The sequence below is a fragment of the Abramis brama genome (assembly GCF_963993115.1).
Source record: "Abramis brama genome assembly, chromosome: 4".
Classification (NCBI taxonomy): domain Eukaryota; kingdom Metazoa; phylum Chordata; class Actinopteri; order Cypriniformes; family Leuciscidae; genus Abramis; species Abramis brama.
Window position 1 is genome coordinate 54,745,328 of NC_139966.1, and position 19,500 is coordinate 54,764,827.

General features: G+C 39.5%; 1 protein-coding gene across 10 annotated transcripts in view; it reads left to right on the forward strand.

The window, feature by feature from the left end:
* The window catches only part of foxp2 (forkhead box P2), a 102,589-nt gene that overhangs the window by 26,498 nt on the left and 56,591 nt on the right, over positions 1-19,500 (forward strand). For 2 of the 10 annotated variants that reach the window (XM_084111426.1, XM_084111421.1), the window contains exon 1: positions 12,253-12,384. The exons of 4 other annotated variants lie outside the window; for them this stretch is intronic. Coding sequence is in view for 2 of the 6 variants with exons in the window: in XM_084111420.1 (XP_083967546.1) it covers positions 13,269-13,439 (171 nt within the window). In the remaining 4 variants the exon portion in view is untranslated. Of the gene's footprint in view, positions 1-12,246; positions 12,385-12,825; positions 13,440-19,500 lie in introns of those variants that run through there. 4 more of the 10 variants (XM_084111429.1, XM_084111425.1, XM_084111420.1 and 1 more) reach the window with 4 other exon arrangements.

Below are 19,500 nucleotides of genomic sequence, written 5' to 3' on the forward strand. Positions count from 1 at the left end.
ATCTAACTCTGGGGGATACGGTGAATAAGCTAAAGTCCCAAAAAGTCGGCTTCAGCTTCTCTCTGGCACATACATCAGTGGCAACCGTCCCACCCCAATATATTTCTTTTTCAGGAGGAAATCATTCTTTAATTGACTGTGTGGCATCCAATACGAACCACTTCATAACACAAACCCGAACGTCTGTGTATGTCTGCACAAAGGACTACTGGAGTCACCGTTCGCCAATTCTGCACAGTATTAAATGTCCTCTGGGGAAAATTTGCATCATGCATGTTTTTGTAGATATTTATTACTGTTGCAGTTTGCTCGCATGGAGGGATGGGTTGTTAGTCCAAGGGTGTAGTCTGAGCAGTTGGGGTCGAAACTTGTGAGCCTGAACAATGGTAGGATTAGCTAACAGTCCAGCTATGTGCAGTATTTGAAGTCGTGTCTGAGTTTGTTTGGGGAGGTGGATGTGCGTTTAGATGACCCGACAGCAGCTGTTGGCCACTTTTAAACTGTCAGAAAATCCTTCCATTTATTTACTCCCTTTCTGCCTTCCATCCAGTAAAAGGTAGAGAGTCTTGTAAGTGTTAAACTCCTAATGAGGGAAAAAAATTGGAAGTATATTGTAGGCTTTGGTTCGATGTGTGAATTCAAATAGGTCATGGTTGTAACGTGCACAGTTTCCTCTAAGATTATACGATATGTTGTCAGAATGTGTTGACCGTGTGTGTTTGTCTCTGTAATGTGTGGCTGAAAACACTCATTATAAGAGTAGCACAGCAGTTAATCAATTAATTAATAAATGAATGTTCACTATCTGCTGAGAATGAATTAAAGCACAGCAGAATGATTTGAATTGTACACAGCATTGTAATTGCGTTTTGAAAATGCAATTTGATTGTTCAAAACTTCTACAATGATTTCTACAATGAAAAGGAGAAGAGGGGAAAAAAAATACATAATTTAGTCAAAATCTGCTAAGGGATAATAATGGAATACAGTTAAAAAGTGATTTTTCATTATTGTTTACAACAAGATCTTTATTTTCATGGGTTTAAATTAAATATTTTTGTTAAATGAGTAATTTGCAACAGCTGAATGTAGCATTTTGACAAGCCATACATTTTAGTCTCTGAGAATTTAAGCCAAAAAATGTACTTTATTCCATAAAAAAGTATAATGAACTGAGCAAAAAGCACGTCTCGAGCACTTTTTATAGTTACCCAAAAATCAAACATAGTTCGCCTCTCACGCACTTTATCATGACACTAAAAACATCGACATAACACACTCATGGGAATCAATCACTTCACTAAATACTTGCCGGCTAGAAAATACTCGCTGAAGTTGAATCTGAATGATCAGGGAACTGAATTACTTCACACTGCATGCTAAAGAGAATAAACACCTCTCCAACTGAAAAACTGGAAACAGGAAGTTGTACGTTATATTTTGACTGACATTTTTATATGTATATATATGTATGTATGCCTGTACAACTGTACTTTTTGTTTTAATTCGTGACTTCTCATTCTCCGGGAACATTTGATTTGATTTATTTGAAAACACTTATTGTGGCTTGAAAAGCCCTTTTCCTGAGCTTTGGCTTCTGATAAAATGTGTCTAAGCTTTTTTACCGTAGAGCAATTTGTACTTTGAATAGAAGTTGGCATTTAATAAGTTTGTTGCACTTTTTTTTGATTGGCCTGTATTTCAAAATCAAATTGGGACTGGTGCGTGTTTCATAGCAAATGCTTCCATTTTGAACTCTTATTACATTTCATTTATTTTTTCTTTCCTTTTGCATAAACAATTATAATTTTGTTCTATTCCAGGAATTAATGGAAACCATTTGCATTTAGGGGAAAATTCGTACATGCAGTGCTGTTTTCAATGTCATCACAGGCTACTTTTTTGTGGCTAAAATGACAGAAGACGGCTGCTTTTAAGTACCGCACAAGCAAACTGATAAGTGAATCATTCCACTCTCTAAACCACTCTTTTATTGGGACTTTAATAACCACTGTATTATAAATTATAATGTATTCCTCCATTTGCTAATGCCCTTCAATATAGCCGCCTAAAACGTAGTCTGAAGTTACTGTGGCTACCTTTTCAAAGGCAAATCAATTACATGTTTTTGGTAATGCACCGTAATTCCGCCGTCAATGGACTGGCGGATGAATTGAAGCGATTCAGAGAGAAGTGGTTGTTCCTGTGATGTTTTTTGTTTGCACTCTGCACTATTGACTGCATCCAATCAAGAGCAAGTATTCATCCTCCATTCCCACCATAATGGAAACAGGTTGTCGCAGGCACCTGATTATGACCTCCAGTTATGCTCGGCTAATGGAATATGGAGTTCTCGCTCTCCGTATGTTGTTAAAGCAATTCTGGCCGAAAGTTTTCCTCAAACTCGACGTTAAAAGAGTTCGCCATTTCTACCAAATTGCAGAGCGCAAGACTGAAGAAGGATATCGGAAGGGAGATCTTCAGGAAGTAAAAATTGCCACTTGCATACTGTCTTTGACCGACCGCGCCAAAGCTTCACCACTCCACAGGAACATGTGCCGTTTAGGAAGATATAAAGGAGTGATTTTATTACCCGGTGCATCTCTCCTCAGAAGCGATTTCATTTCTCTTTTCAGCCGCCACAGGAGTCTTTATTTGATCTCATATTCCTGAATTTAACTGCTTCAAACTGGCCGGCCTCAGTTTATTTTCATTTGGAAAACACATTTTCTGTTCAAGAGGACACGGGGGTAGTTGGGATTGAGGTGGGGGCTGTCAGGGTCTGTGTCGAATGTAAATGTCTTCTCTTAGTCACTTTTCACTCTAGATTATTGGAGTCCATCTTTTCATTTTCTCCCACCTCTAGCAGATCCGACGTGTATCTGCCGTGCCTACAAACGAGACCAGTGAGTCTTAGTCTTTCACATTGAGTCTTTGTAGGGTTTCTGAACTATTCAAGGAGCCTGTCTGCTTGTTCACAGGTTGTTAATGTTCAATATGTGGGTATTTCTTCAACTTTGCACACTCTCAATATAGGTCTTTTTTTTTTCTTAAGCAACAAATGTAATTTCCACCTTTACGCTTTTTGTGGTGAAAATATTTTTTTTATTTTTTTTCATTTAAAAATCCATCTTGTTTAGCTTAATTTAATTCATCCAGCATTTTATGTATCCTAAATGCACACAATTACACCCTGGCCTAAACCCTAGTAAGTTGGCAAAACTTAAAAAAAATGAGGTATTCAGTTGCCTCATTTAAGTTAACAAACTCCATGATTAAGTTAGTAAAACTTAAAATTTTGATTCTGTACTCAACATTTGCTAATTAAATGTTGACTTAGCCAACTCATATAGTTTGATTGCATAAACATCAAATTGAGTCAATTCTTTTGCATTTAACTCCTAGCTAGAAATATCATACTTGCATGTCTTAATATTGCAAAGAAATTATCACGATACATTTGCATGTACGCAGCATGCCAAAAAAATATTCTAAATACGGAAACCCATACTATTTTTACTATATCTTTCTATGGCAAGAGTAGTTTGATAGTATGCGGTTCAGCAATAATCTTAAAATGTGGACGAGGACGGACCTAACCAGTTTATCATTATTTAGGTTAACCTATTAATCTTGTGCAAAAGCACACTTAAGTTTAACATGTATTCTCAGTATGCAGTCTGATGCAAAGCATGCTGGGAACTAGAACTCTGTTGCACTCATTTAGTTTAAGTTCAGCTTCACATAATCAGTTACTGAGTTCACTTAACTTTTTTCCATTAATTACAATGACTTTCAGGAATATTTGAGTGAATTAAACTCTTCTCATTTGGTTCATTTTGACTGGTTAATTTCGGGTTTAAAGTGTAAATAACATTTTCACACTTTTTGCATAATTTGACAGTTGCAGATTGATTGAAAATGACACTAAGTACATTAGTATACTGTTTTTTGTTTTGTTTTTTTACTTAAATAGAGGCGAAATTATTAATTGTGATGGAAATGATGCTAGTGATGCAGTCGTAATTTAACTGGAAAATAATATTAATATTTTTACTCAATTAATTGAATTGAATGGTTGAATTGAATGGTTAATTTTTACTTTTATGTTACAATTTGATGTTTTTATTTTATTTGATATAATTTAACATTAAAAGTTTGGGTCTATGACATGGATAAAACAATAAAATCTTGTCTATACTAATGACAGTTTTAATGTGACCTTCATACAACAAAGAAATCTGTTTTAATAAAGATCAAACTTTCGGCCATAAAACTGCTTATAGTTGAAGAAACACCCATTTGTTTCAGAATTGTGGTTGGGAGTTGCGGTTGAACTTGCGTTCTCAGGCTGTCTGATGCACCCAAACAACTTTTCCCTGCTTCAGATTTTGTCATGTGTTGACACAGATGTTCAGGCGTGTGATCCAGCAAGAGATGTTTTAAATATCAGTGGTGGGGTGAGACCGTCTAGTCCAAACAGGGCTTCCACCTCTCTAGAGTCGGATCATCTGGGACCGGGTGCCTTTATCAGGACTTCACTGTCTCTGTCTGATTCTCCTGTAAGTTACTGTACACCTCTCTGACCTGTCTGATGACAGCACTATGAAGACATTCAGTAATTTCAGAGACAAAAAACCCCCCTCAGCCAAACCTGCCCCTCTTTCTCTCATATTTTTTTTTATTTGGCTAGCCTCCATTCAGCGAATTACCTCCAGATGTAATTCCTATCCCCGCCCCCACTGAATTAGTGGCTAGTAAAAATTAGGTTTAAATTAGCTGTGGCATGGAGAACGGTTAAGTTTAAAATGTCCTTATAATGAGTTTATTATTCTTTGGTGGGATTCCATTTTCCTGAATTAATTCTCTCTCTCTCTCTTTTTTTTTAAAGTAATTTGCTGTCTGATTGAATAGCATCAAACCTCTGGATTGGATGTAGCTCATGCTACTTTTTGTAGATATGTCCAACTTTCCTGCTGCTTTTTATCACTGTTTTTATTTTTTTCCCCATCTTTGTGATTTCATAAAAGAAATGTTAAAGAAAAAAAAAATAATGTTTGGAGTATTTGTGATCTGATTGTGTGAATTTGTACACTTTAAAGGTAGTGTTTTCCGAGAGGCTAGCAATAGCAAGCTAGCGTTGAAAGCATTAGATCCCACACCCTCCCTTCAGAGCGCCTCCAAAGCCACATATTCAGACCGAATTCAATGATTGGATGAACATTTTATGGTCCTACACCTTCCACAGACGAAATACAGTATATACATATACAGTGCTATGCATAAGTTTAGACACCCATGCTAAAGTTGACTAAAAAGAGGAATAAAAAATCATCTTTTGGAAATTGAACTTAATGCCTTAATTAAAAAAATTAGGAAAACTCCAACCTTTAAGGACACCAATTTTCTTTGTGAATGAATAATGTATCGTAAATAAATAAATGTTCTTCCTTAAAATAAAGGGTGCATAAGTTTGGACACCCCTATGTTAAATTCCCATAGAGGCAGGCAGAATTTTATTTTTAAAGGCCAGTTACTTCATGGATCCAGGATACTATGCATCCTGATAAAGTTCCCTTGGCCTTTGGAATTAAAATAGCCCCACATCATCACACAGCCTTCACCATACCTAGAGATTGGCATGGTTTTATTTCAGTTAGCCTAATAGCTGGTTTGATTTGCATTGAGAGATGATCTTATGGAAAGTACTCCATGCCAATCTCTAGGTATGGTGAAGGCTGTGTGATGATGTGGGGCTATTTTAATTCCAAAGGCCAAGGGAACTTTATCAGGATGCATAGTATCCTGGATCCATGAAGTAACTGGCCTTTAAAAATAAAAATCTGCCTGCCTCTATGGGAATTTAACATGGGGTGTCCAGACTTATGCACCCTTTATTTTAAGGAAGAACATTTATTTATTTACGATACATTATTAATTCACAAAGAAAATTGGTGTCCTTAAAGGTTGGATTTTTCCTAATTTTTTTAATTAAGACATTAAGTTCAATTTCCAAAAGATGATTTTTTATTCCTCTTTTTAGTCAACTTTAGCATGGGTTTCTAAACTTATGCATAGCACTGTACCTACATTTAGACCGCTAAACTTAGTGATTACCATCAAGATGTGAAGAGGCTTTCAACCAGTATAACAAAAAAAACAAATTCTGGAACAAATCACCTACCCTGCCTTCAAGTAGCAAATTTAACAGACTAAGACCATTTATATGCTCAAGCATCTCTATTAATATTTGGGTTAGTGATTTGAACAAACCTTTAACCATAAGTATTAAACTTCAGTCTTATTGAGCAGAAGTACGCAAAGTGTTATGTTTCTAAGTAAATGCACTTGGGATGGTTTTTGGCCTCTTGTGCTGCTAAGCAACACCTTAAAGTCCCCATGAAATCAAAATTGACCCTATTTACTTTGTTAGCGCATATTACTAGTTTTGTGGTGAACAATTAATCCGTGCAAGAAAATATTTAAAAAAAAAATGTTTTACCATGGTAATCTTTAATCAAAATCTGAAAATGCCCCTCCCCTCTGCATTGGAGGACCTTCTCTGATGACGTAGGTTTGAGGAATTGGTTTGGGCAACGCTTAACCACTCCCCTCAAACCGTTAGTCTGCTATGAGCAGAGATGGAGAGGAGGAGCGCTAGAGTAAAACCCTGCCCTCTGTTCAATATTCCTTTTCACTGGGAAATACGTCATAACACTGGAGAAAAGTCGTTTGCAACTTCCGGTTCACGGGGACTTTAAAAACCACATAGCAACGCCCTGGTAACAACGGAAATGGAAAAGAAAGAAAGCTAGTTGTGATGCTTTGTATTTTAGTAGTAAATTCTCAGCTAACTTGATGTATTTTAATTTGAAGAATAAAGAATTACGCAGACAGAGCAAAGTTCTTTAGTGTTATAAAAATAGATGTTTTTTGTGGTCATTTTGATAAGCGTGTTGCGTTAAATGTATTTGTGTAAAACATTTATTAAACGTATTGTTTTCTTTATTTTTTTTTGCTACAAAGATGTCTTTTATCTTTCGAGTTGTTTAAGATTCTTTAAAAAAAAAAAACTGGGCATAAGCGGTTTTAGAGGGATTGTTTGTTTATCTTTGTCTTGTTGACAAACATTTATTACCAAAACTGTTTTCTTTATTTTTCGTCACAATAATCTATGTTTTTAACCCCCTGTCTTTTATCTTTTGAGTTGTTTAGAAGTCTAAAATTCAAAAGTATGACTGTTTTTAGAGGGTTTTTTTGTCATGATGATAAACACGAACTGTACAAAAGACCCAGTTTTCTTTATTTTGCGTCTCAAAAATCAATGTCTTTTTTTTCTCCCGTCTTTAATCTTTTGAGTTGTTTAAGAGTCTAAAAAACGAAATGTATGATTGTTTTTAGATTTTTTTTTTTTTGTCATGTTGACAAACGTGGTCATCGTTGAGTGCTTGTCATGTTGCCTTTCATCTTATTACAAGTTTGGCAGCTCCGAGCGCATCAAATACCCATTACCTGCGTATCTCCAACAATGCCACGCTAATACAAATTACAGCCTTTACAGTATGATAATATCTCTTGAGCGAGAGAGGAAGTCGGCTGCCATTCAGTTTGCTTTCATCTGCCGCCAACCTGCCGCATAACAGGTAAACTGCTGTGAGCTGCACTTGCTTGTATAAATTTACCCACACAGTCAAGTCTTTGATTTCATCAACTCATCTAATTCAAATGCGCTTTTGAAGGAGCTCACATTTTAAGGGTAGACACAGAAGAGCCAATTTAACCTGGAGTGTCTGTCTCGTTCTGCGGGGCTTTCTGTTTGAAGTGGCCGGTCAGCTTGAACTGTCTGACTTCTGTCATTTCGATCTCTTTTATTTCTCCACTGAAATGTATACTTCAATCCTCCCTACAGATGCCAGAGTGGAGCAGGTATCATTAAACGGAGAAAGCGAGAACATCGCCTGGTGCTGTGCGTTGATGAGTGCGGACTGGTTTGTTTTCAATAGGAACTGAAGGCAGGGCCCTTTTCCTGGGGCCGCTCGCTGCGCCTGTTGATATTGCGTCGAGCAAACACTCTCTCTGGGATGTCCTGTCGGGCGTCCGGCCAGGGTCGCAAATGAAAGTCACATGTGAGGAATCCTGCACAGGGATCCTCTGAGCTGAAGCCGGCCCCCGCCTCGCTCCTGGCCCCTGAGCTTAATTAACTTTTTAATGGAGGTGCCACCAAACGTAGCTTATTTACCGGCGCAGATAGCGGCTTATTTTGATGTGCGTTACGACTCTGAGCTCTTTGAGACTCAGGGTTGTTATTTTCAGAGTAATGCTGTGGATTAAACGCACATCTTATCTTGCGCTCTTGTGATTGTTGAGCTTTGCTGCATCCCCCTCTCTTGCCTACTGAAGTATATATGCAAATACATTTGGACACTATCATTATAGGCTACTTAATAGGACTTCATTAAGGTTCCGCCATGCAAGGCAAAAGGAGGTTGCCATGGATACCGCGGCGCTTAAGTACAGTATATTATAATGTTTAGCTGCCTGTTATATAATCATTGTGCTCTAATGGTCCATTTCAGGTCATATCGATCGGCGATGAAGAGCATCATAAAGATGAAGAGAGGCCGGTCTTATGAGTTTGCCATTAATCTCTCTTTTTCTTTACGTTTTGCAACTTAAAAAGAGAATTGGGGTATGGATAGATCAAGTCATGGTAATCGAACTGTGATTTTCTTGCCTTGAGAATTGGTAAGAATCACCACAGATGCAACAATCTTGAGCTAAAAACTAAAATAAGCTTTTTTTGACCATACATTTGAAAAATGAATAGGTAACACTTTATTTTAAGGTGACGTAGTTACACGTTACTACATGTACTTACTATAGTAATATCAGGAAATTATGCATAATTACAAGTAATTATTTGAGTAAGTACAATGTAAGTACGTCACCTTAAAATAAAGTGTAACCAATAAATATTAGTGGATTATCTATTTCTATTTTGTACATGCCAGGATGGTCAATGGGCAATATATTACTCCTATAGGTGCATATAATATGCTTAAAATAATACGTCATAATTTATTGGAAAAAAGAAAGATAGGCTGTAATTACATGAATGCTATATAGATAGATGGATAGATAGATGGATAGATAGATAGATAGATAGATAGATAGATAGATAGATAGATAGATAGATAGATAGATAGATAGATAGATAGATAGATAGATAGATAGATAGATAGATATTATTGTTGGTCATGCTGTTTGTAGATTTTGACACAAGGGGGAACTAAAACTTCTGTTAGTTGACCCAGCAGGTGGTTATTGGCTCATTAGGGACTTTGGTACTGTTGAATTTGCAGTGTTCTTTTTGTTTAAATCCTGTGCATGTATATTTTCTGTATACATACAGACCCACAGCTGAGAGTTTATTAGGGCTGTTTACAAGCATCAAGAGCGTTCCACAGGCTCAGTCATCAGCCGAATGGATCGGAGGCGGAGATGAGCTCAAGTGGATAACTCTCCAGCCAGAGAACAGCTTTAATGCTGCCGGCATTTCTGTGAGGCCTGAAACACACATCAGACTCTCAGTGAGTGCACACTGGCTCAGCGTAATCTGCTGTTAGCTCAGTCTTTAGTGGTGGTCAACCGGTAGGAGTCTTTCATGGGCTGATGCTGGTATCTAGAGAGCAGGGTGGCTGATATAATACCCATATACTGTGAGGTTTAAAAGTTCACACTGAAAATGCATGGAATTAAAAATCTAAGTTTTGCATTTTGAAAGCATTTTGCATATATATATATATATCACTGATTAAATATGCAAATTCGTGACCATGATCATGTGATTGTACAGACGTCATATTTTAGGATTAATTTGGATCATCTCCACACGTGGACAAACATAATCAAGTATTATAGTGGAGTTCATGCATGTTAACTCGATTTATATAATTTGTAAAAAAAAAAAAATTCTAGTGATCCCAACTTTATATATAGTACAGCTGAATGGCCGCAAATTAGGTTTGTGTACCTTATTTTACACAATATTAACTTAAAATTCAGCAAAAATTGTAACCTTTAGCTTATATTGCAATTGACAATCCTGTCAGATTTTAAAACTGACACAAGGGGGAGGTACTGTAACACCTCTGTTAAACAACCAAGGGTCATAATAGAGATGATAATGCTAACATGTTCAATTATTATCTTATCAATTGCTAATTTTTAGCATGCATGAGTTTCAGTTGTGGTTTTGGTGTTGTAACTGGTGTGATTGTGAAATAAAAAAACAGTGCTTAGATGCTCAGTGGTGTGATTTGTGTCACTATGAACAAGCCCAGTAGTGTCATTTTCTCCAAAAAGCCCTGGTTTCCCCCAGTGCGCTCTTGACACCTTCCCTAGTCTCGGGGCAGGACGTTTTGTGTCTGCTTTAATTGAAAATGAATAGTTAGAGGGGTTGCCATGGAAATTATGCCAGCGCTCAGAGCCACCAACTCTTGCCACCGCTGCCGTCACATGAGTCCATCCCCCCTCAACCGACACTTTCTTCTGCATGCGCTCGAGAGACGCTGCTGGAATTGTTTGTCCTCATTGACCTTGCAGTCCAAAGCCCTGTGAAATGAGGAGGGGAGTAAAGAGAGAGAGAGAGTTAAGTGAGAGACAGACAGAATAAAACCTGATAGGAGCGAGAACTGAGAACGGCTATCAAGCGCTAAAAGCTAAATCGGCCTGTTTGTCTCGTGAAGTGATGGTTAGGGCGCGATGTAGCCCTTAGAGATTGAGACGAAATCTAAATATGATGCATTAGATGCGATTCACGTGGTGACGCCAAGATCTGGAGGCCTTCCATGCCTGCCAGAGAAGCCTTTTAAACTTCCTCATTGAGCGTTTGCCCTGGTCTGGAGTGGCGGAGGCCTAGAAACATTTTGGCTCGAGCTCAGTAGTTTCTTATGATATCATACAGTTAAAATATGTTCCTGTAGAGCTGGTAGATAATGTGCTACTTGGAGCTTGTTATATCATGCTCAGAGCGGGGATTTCAGGAGGTCTTACGGATAGGTTTTTTTTTTTAACTAAATAAATTTGTCATGCTTGGCTTGGGTGGATTGTTCACAACATTAAAAATGACACACGTGATGTGTGCTTTTTTTTTGTTTTTGTTTTCAGACCTTCTACACTTGTATATGAGGTAATTGATTTTACTAGCAGCTTGAAATATGGAATTGTTTAGTCGTTCATTTTCCTAAATCACGTGCAAAAAGCATCAACGTCAGTTTTTTGTATTTAAAATCTGCTCGTTCACGTCTCCCCCGTTTACCAACAGCTGGTTCCTCGTTCGCGTTCCAGCGACGTCAACGCGAACGCTTCCCAACGACCCTCACTTTTCAATCTCCATGTGGCGATGGGAAGCCTGCAGCAGATGGACTCGATTTTGCATCTGCCGCGTGCAGACTGGCCTTTGTGCTCCTCTCCTGGGGGAGAGCGTGGCTCTCGTCTCTGTGAGCGGATTCCTGTCTGCGGGAACTGCTAGGAGAAACATCTGTGGCATGCGGGGTGAGAGAACGAGAAAAGGGGTTGACAAACACCATTAGTTCAGTCGTTGACAATACCACTGATACAAGAGCGAAAGATTTTGTGGGTTTGACAACAGTCAGTAAATAGTGCAAATAATCACGATTTTGCAAATTTGCAAACCTTCTAAAGTGGTTTCCAAGCTTCTTCATTTTTTTCTCTCTCTCTTCGCTCAAATATTTCCCTCGTAGGGACTTTTTTGGGGTTAGTTTGACCTAATAAGGAAAGCAGCAGGCGTATTTATTTATTATTTCCACCACACTATCACTCAACTTGCTAAAGTAGCCCTATGATCCATCTCGAAAGGGGAAAAAAAGGAAACACAGCGAAAAGAAGTGCCACCCCCCCCCCCCCCCCCCCCCACACACACACACACACACACACACACATACACACACACACCTCCCCACCCTGACAATCAAACTGCTGATTTTTGTGTACGATTAGTCCTCGGGTGCCAAAACAATCAGAGGTCTGCTTGATTTGTTTTAATTACAGGCGTAAAAATGCCACGGGTTTCTCGGACGTGATCGGGCAAGAGGCGCTTTGCAATGCTCACGTAAATACCGCTGTAAATAGTTCTCTAATGATGGCTTTGACAGTGAACGTCAGCTAGTTTTTTCTTTCTTTCGTTCTTCGTACCCCCCACTCCCCCCCCCCCCTCCTATTTTTTTTCTTGCTCTGATGCTGTTGCCTACCAGTGGCATCCTATTCCTCATATTTGATGCAAGTTAATGCTTCAAGGCTTCTAAGAATATCTTCAAATGCCTGTACCTTCGGGGAGTGGGATTGTGTGTCGTTTCTCAAAAGGTAGGTTACATTTTTTTTCCTGGCTGAGAGTGTTGTGGTTTTTATTTTAGAAAACGCTAAGCTCACTAGTTTGTTTGCAGACTTGTGTCGCCCCCCGTCTTTGAGAAGGTCACATGCTTGCTAATCTCATTCAAGCTAGAATGAATTTTAAAAAAAGGCAGGCACACGTACCTCGCGTTTTTAGGGGCTCTGGACGTCCTCCACAGCTGGCCGTGTGTGTTAAATCCCCTCTCGGTTGGAGTCCGAATGCAGGAGAAAGAGAGGAGAAGGAGAGAAAGAAAGTGTGTGTGCGTGTGTGGTGAGCCGCGCGCTCAAATGAGAGCTGCGAGAGACGTCTAGCGGAGAGCGATCCGAGTCCCCGGCTCCGCGCGCAGGCTGTGAGGGAGCGCTCAGACGCTGGTGCGCATGGTCACACACACACACACACACTCTCTCTCACACACACTCGCTTCTTTCACTCAGCAACTCAGTCAGCAAGACGAAAGACTTCCTTTTTTTTTTAAAAAGAAAGAAAGAAAGAAAAAGAGGGAGAGTAACACATTTTTGAAGAGCATTTTAAGAGGAAGCACAGATGCAGGAAAATTTGCAATGATTAGTTGCATTTTTGGAGAATTCTGAGAGATTTAATGCTAATGATGCCAGTATTTCCAGTGCGTCACAAAAGGCAGAAAAGCTCCGGGTCAGGGCGACACATTTCCATTTTAGGCACTTTTTTCATCACCTCCCTTCGTTCCCGGCCGGTCGCTCGGCTTCCCAAAGCCCCGCGTCTCCTATTGGGCCCTGTCTGCGCGCTGTCGTAATTGCTTGGTGACAAGTGGAGATGAAGGAATAATTGTCAGGAGATAGGGGTCGTTTTTTTTAATGGGTGCACTGCCGATTTAAGTATGCATGAGCGACGCGTGAGGGACGGGGCCAAAGAGGCGCTTGTTTATGATGCGAGTCTGTATAAACACAGTTGGAGTGATGACACTGATAATCGCACGCTCTTCCCCGTGATGCACGACTCTCCGCGAAACACCCTGTCCAGCTTGCCGTACCACACTGCTCACCTGCAGGTAATAAAACCACCTTTTCCTCTATCCATCCATCCATCCATCCCTCCATCCATGCTTTCCTACTTTCACCCATCCATCGGGACTTTTCAGTCTCGCTGTCATTCCTCAAGGCTTAAGGCATTCTCCGGCTTGGTTTGTGGGCTGCTTTCATCTGTGGGTTAATTGCTGGTGATAATGGCAATGACGATAATGAATGTGGTTTTGTGCGGGTGTGTGTGCGCGTGCCGTTAAGTGTGTGTGTGTGTTTCTCGTGTGATTTGACTTTGCCTAGTAGGTGATTTTATTTGAAGTGAAGTGTTTGTGGAGTTTATAGTGTGCTGATGGGAAATTAAATCATTTGAGTGCTTTTTATGGTTTTGTTTTCTGTATATTAGCAATTAAATATTTTTGTGAGCAGCTATTGGAATTTTTATCAGGCTTATAATTGTAAAATAGTAATTAGTTTTACATGTGTATTTCTTTTTTTCCTTTTTTTCTTTTTTTAATTTGAAAGAGTTAAGATTTCAGTCTCCTAAAACTTCAACGAGCCTGTCCCATTTTGGAGGTGGGGTCAGTCAAATGATTAGCCCTCGAGTACTAATTATCCCTAGCAAAGGCGGGCAGACAATTTGTTTACTTAAATATTCATAAGGGTGAGCGACGCTCACTATTGGGCTATTGTGAGCATATTATTAAGTTTTTATATGGCTTTGTGCTGGAATGTGGACGTTGTCTTCTTTATAATTTAATACTCTGATGCATAATGAGCTGGGTGATTAGTACATATGGAGAATCATATGGATAATTTACATTGTTCTCCTGAGTCTGATTGTAATAGCTTGTTTAGTGTGATCAAATTAAATGCTGCATATTTGGTGTGTTTTTTTATTATGCAAATCCCCTCGCTGAACTTTTTTTTTATGTCTCCTTTTATACCCTCTCAAAAAATTAATAAAAGAAAACAATAAACAAAACAAAAAAGAAAAATATGAATTTCAAAAATTGTTTAACCAAAACAATTTCTTTTTTTTCTTCTTTTTTTTTTAGAAAGAGCCCATGCCAATTAACATCGCTCATTAGCCAAGGCGGTTATTTGTTTTGAAAGTTTAACCAATCACTTTGTTATGCTAATTGTGATGTAATTTAATTTGAGTCCCGTAATGATGATGCCGCTATTATCCCCATAAATGATGCAGTTAAGCATCACAGCCTTATTTGCATGTGCTTGAAGGGAGAAGCTGGATGAGACGACGCCAGCATCACTCTCGTTTTCCTCCCTCTGTTCTCCCACGTCCCTCCGGGTCCTCCTCGGCCTGTCTGCGCTCATTGATGATCAGCCTTTTTTATCTGATATTTTAATGCGAAATGAGTCGACTGGTTACTCACACCGCGCAGATGTAAATTAAATAATTGAAATACCAGACTATTAAAAAATGCAAATGATTTCTTCAGTCGAGGCATCATCACACAGTGAAGTCATGGAGAAACGATTGTCTTGTATTTTTTTTTTCTCTCTTATGTGCATTGTACTAGTTTGCAATCTACCTCCTTGAGTTCACATTTGCACATCAAAGTGCTTCTTTGTTGGTGAGAGGTTAATTTTTAATCCATTGATTTCATGGCCTCTGGTTTGGACATGCAGATGGTGGCTGATTAGTTAGTGTGTGTGTGTGTGTGCGTGTGTGTGCTCGTGTTCCTGCAGTCTTGTGGTTGAATTTTTAAGAAAAAAAAAAAAAAATCAATTTGAAAGTCCTACAAGAGCCGCTTCCCTCTTTAAATGCACTTCTGAGAACCCTTCAGCCCAAGCTCTCGCTCTGTGACTAAGTCTCCCTTAAAGACTGCCCATTATCTATTTTGTCGAGGTTTTAGACTCTGGGTAATTTTCCTCGGGAAAGATTATTTTTCTCTCGACCAATCTCGCCTGTTACCGCCCTAATTGGTTACATAAATCTTGTCGGGTATGAATGAGAAATGTTGCGGTGTTGTCAAGTGTAATCTTCACCCTTATTTACCAATTCATTAAGATCTATCGATGCAGGACCGGGCCGAAAGAATGACAACATAAATCAGAGCAGTGGGACATAATGACCCTAATCAGCCTCAAATAAGTGGAAACGTCACCATGAGCTATGTCTCTCTGAGTTCGTGTCTGTGTGGCGGCAGCAGGGCCGTCCCGGTCGTTAACGCGGCCGCGTGTCCCGGGCAGGGGCGAGCACGCTTGCCCCCTCCACCCCAAGCCTTTTAATCTCGCCCCACACGCAGCCGGTGTCACAAAGGATAATTGCGGCACGAAATGAAATGAAATATGCGTTTTGAGGCAGGTAAATAGTGAAAGAAGATGGATAAATAGTGAGAAAGAGAGCGAGGGAGAGACCGTCTCCTCCTGCCAAAGATGATTGGAGCAGACAATGGGGCCTCCTACTTTTATAGGTCAATTACTGGTGATTAGGTGGGTTGAGTTAATTAAAGAAATTACCCAAAATGCAGGCACGGGGACTGCTTGATGAGATACCAGCGTCACTGTCTTGTCACCCACGTCCGAGAGGGAGGTGCTTGCTGGGTAAAATTTGAATCAAATGGAAAGACTTGAAACACTCACTCACTTTTCTCTTTTTTCCCCCCGGAAGCGCTGGAAAATCTTTGTAGGTCACAACGTGTTTAGCATTTATGAATTGTGTATGTTTTGGTTTTGTTTCAGAGCTTCTCCAGGATTTATTGCAGTGTTCTTTTGTCCCCTCAGTCTCTTTCTTTTCTCCTACTTTTAATGTAAATAGCCCAGAATTAAGTTCTGAACATTCAGCGCTGAATGAATCGAATCACAGATGGTCTATTTATCACGAGTGAAACGATGAATTGAATTTTTTCCTCTTGAATGTGTTCTCTTTTTACCACTGATAACAACACTTGATTCGGTTACTTTGCATACTATTAATCCTGAAAAGCGATGTATTCATCCTCCCTTTTCATTTTTGAACTCGTGGTATAAATATGATTTCCCTCATGCTCTTTTTACTCTGTAATCTCGTCCATTGTGAATCACTTTGAAATCCCTCTGTCTGAGAAGAGGGGGCCTGTAATATTACATTCAGGTTTAGAGGAGAGTCATTAACGGTGTACGGTGACCCCTAAGAGCCAAAAAGGACTGCTGGCATGCGTTGTTTAACTTTTAAGACTGCATTTTTTAGGTGTTCAGTGGCATTTTTAATTATCACATTCTCCATTTCTCGTGTAGTACAGATGCACGGGATGAAATTCCAACTTTGCATCATCGTTTCTGAAATCTGGCATTTTGATTTATTAAGTATTCCCGACTGTTAAATATTGGAGAATAGTGGAGCGCCGCGCTGCTTTATTTTGTATGCATTGTAACTTGTGGCAATGATGAATTAATTTCAGTGGAGCACAGAATTTGTGATTATTTTAAATGGTATCCATATCTTAACTGAATCAGAGCGAGTGAAGCTAGCAGACTGTGAAATGTAATTTTTAGTATTTTTTTTTTTCCCTCGTCTTTTTTCACCCTTCCTTGCAATGTTAGGATTCCGGGCACCTGAGCAATGCACTGATAATGACTAGTCTTCTTGGATCACAGAGTCTGCCTTTCCTATGCCTCCCTGAAATAATCATCAAGCTCTTTTTCAGGTCTGTTCTGCTCGTCCTATCAGGGGAGAGGGCTGCCGGTTTCCACGGGAGGGGAAAAATGAAGTGGATGACTTCTGTGTGTGTGTGTGACTGTGTTAATGTCACAGTTGCAGCCTCTGGTGCCCCTTTTCAGCGACTTGTATAAAACGTCCCGCGGTTTCCGAGCGCCTTTAGATGATGGAGAACTTAGAATTGATACCCGAGCCCCGATAAGAAGGGTGCTGCGTTTGATAATGAGGCAACATTTGCGGTTGTAAAATCAGATCAGCTCAAACAAGCATGAGTAACTTTACTCCTTCATGATGAGGAGTGTGTGTGTGTGTGTATGAGAAACATCTGGGCTATATTTGTGGCTTTCCCTCCCCACACCTTTCTTTGCTAACCCACCCACCCGAAATCACAGGCGTAGCCCTTGAATGCGTTGTCAGGATCCTGTCTGGGATTTTTCACCTGATGGAAAGGACAGATTTGCACAGCCTACGATTCGAGAGCAAACATTTGCACAGCCAGAAAGGAATCGCACGCCTGGTACTGTTACAGCGTTTAAAGCACACACACACAAAAACACACAGCGAGAAAAGAAACAGATCCAAATAACATCTTTTATTCCAGAAATGGAGCGATTTGGGTTTTTTTTATCAACCTTCCTGAATACACACCAGCACAGATTTTCCTTTTAGATTATGACTGTTATCAAGATGATATGGGTAATAACGGCTCTCAAGCTCTGTGTTTATCACAGCGACTCGCTGAAATGTGTTTTAGGACTCGTCCAATTTTTCCGGTGTCAAATGGACCGGAGCTTTTCCACACTAGGAGTACAGCGAGGGCTGTAAATATTGTTCCAATAGCACGAACCCTCGACCCCAGTGGGTTTTTAGGGAAAATCAGTGTGTTATAGTGACAGGCGGTCGGTCTCAAGGGTCAGAGACGGAGAAACGAGGGTCACGCAGTAGAATGAAGACAGACTTTGGGTGCTGGCTTTCTTCCCTCTCTCTCTTTCCCTCTCGCTCCGTCCATCTCTCTCAGGCGGTACAGTCCCGTACTAGACTCTCTCCTTCACTCAGTGTCATTCAGACGCGTAAACCACACACCCTCCTCGCGTCGTCCGCTCCATCGCGTGGAAACGATCGCGAGCGAGGATGTGTTTCTAATTGACATTGTAATTGGCAGATTTGGATGCTGCCTTCAGATGGCTAATTAATTTATCTCACCGCTGTCATTAAGGTTAAAGCAGCACCTGATCTCTCTGAATACACTTTGCATACATCTGCATGAGCATTACGTTCAGTTAGACACCTACACGCCAGTTGTGGATCATGTGGATTTAGAGGATACAGTGTTAATAATGTGTGTTTCTATAATGACAGGATCAGTATTCCGCGTCATTAAACCCAAAACCAAATTTGAAGTGAAAAAAAAAAAATCTTTTTCTTTTCTTCTTTTTTTTTTTTCAAATATTACATCAAAATGTTATCTGTTCTTTAGTTATTTTAAAAACGTGTGTTTAATTCTGGGAATAATCAGTTTTGTCTTTTCATTGAAGTCATATTTGAATTTCTAGAGTGCAAACTGGGATTACAGTGATCCGAAATGTAATTTTAATTAGCATTTTTTTTTTTTTTTCACTTTGGAGTAGGAACAGTGTCCTAAACTCATACCTTACTTTTTAGTCTCCTTCATTGTGGCATTAAAAAACACTCCATTACGTTGTTCATAAAATCCGCGTAAAGGCAATCAAGAGGCCCTTCTCTGAATATTTTAAACATTGGGCATGTAAAATTTATGCCTAATTTGAATACTTATTAGTCGCCTAATCTCTACGGCAGCTTTGTGTTTCTTCAGGAGAGATTTGTCAGCCCTCACACTGTGTGTGTGTGTGTGTGTGTGTGTGTGTGTGTCTCTCTCTCTCTCTTTCTCCTTGTCTGTTAATCTTCTGCACTTTTGTAGTTGTTTTTTGACCAGTGGTGTACTTTCTAAATAAATGTAAAAAAAATATAGATCTTTTTTTGCTTCTTGTGTTTCTCATAAAACATAAGCCGAGCCGTTAAAATGTAATTTGCTGATCTGAAAAGCAGCCGTGGATTAGAAGACTATGTCTTTGTTGTGTCGTGCGTTTGATTAGCGGCGTTCTTCTTTCTTTCTTTTTTTTTTTTTTTCCGTGGCTCGGCTGTCGAGCTACTGTACGCTCTCGTTCAAAGATCGCTGCTAATTGTCCGTACGTAGCAGGTGACAAAATTGATGTGTTTAATCTGTGGAAAGAAGGATGGTGGAGCTGTCAGGGAAATAAATGAAAGTGTTGCAGGAAAAATGAATCCCCTCTTAACATTACACGAGATTAGGGATATTTTATTGTGCATGCTTGCCATTAGCGTAATTAATATTGTTTATGTTTGATTGCGCTGAAATATGAGAAGGCCCGTCATCATTTTCTGCGAGA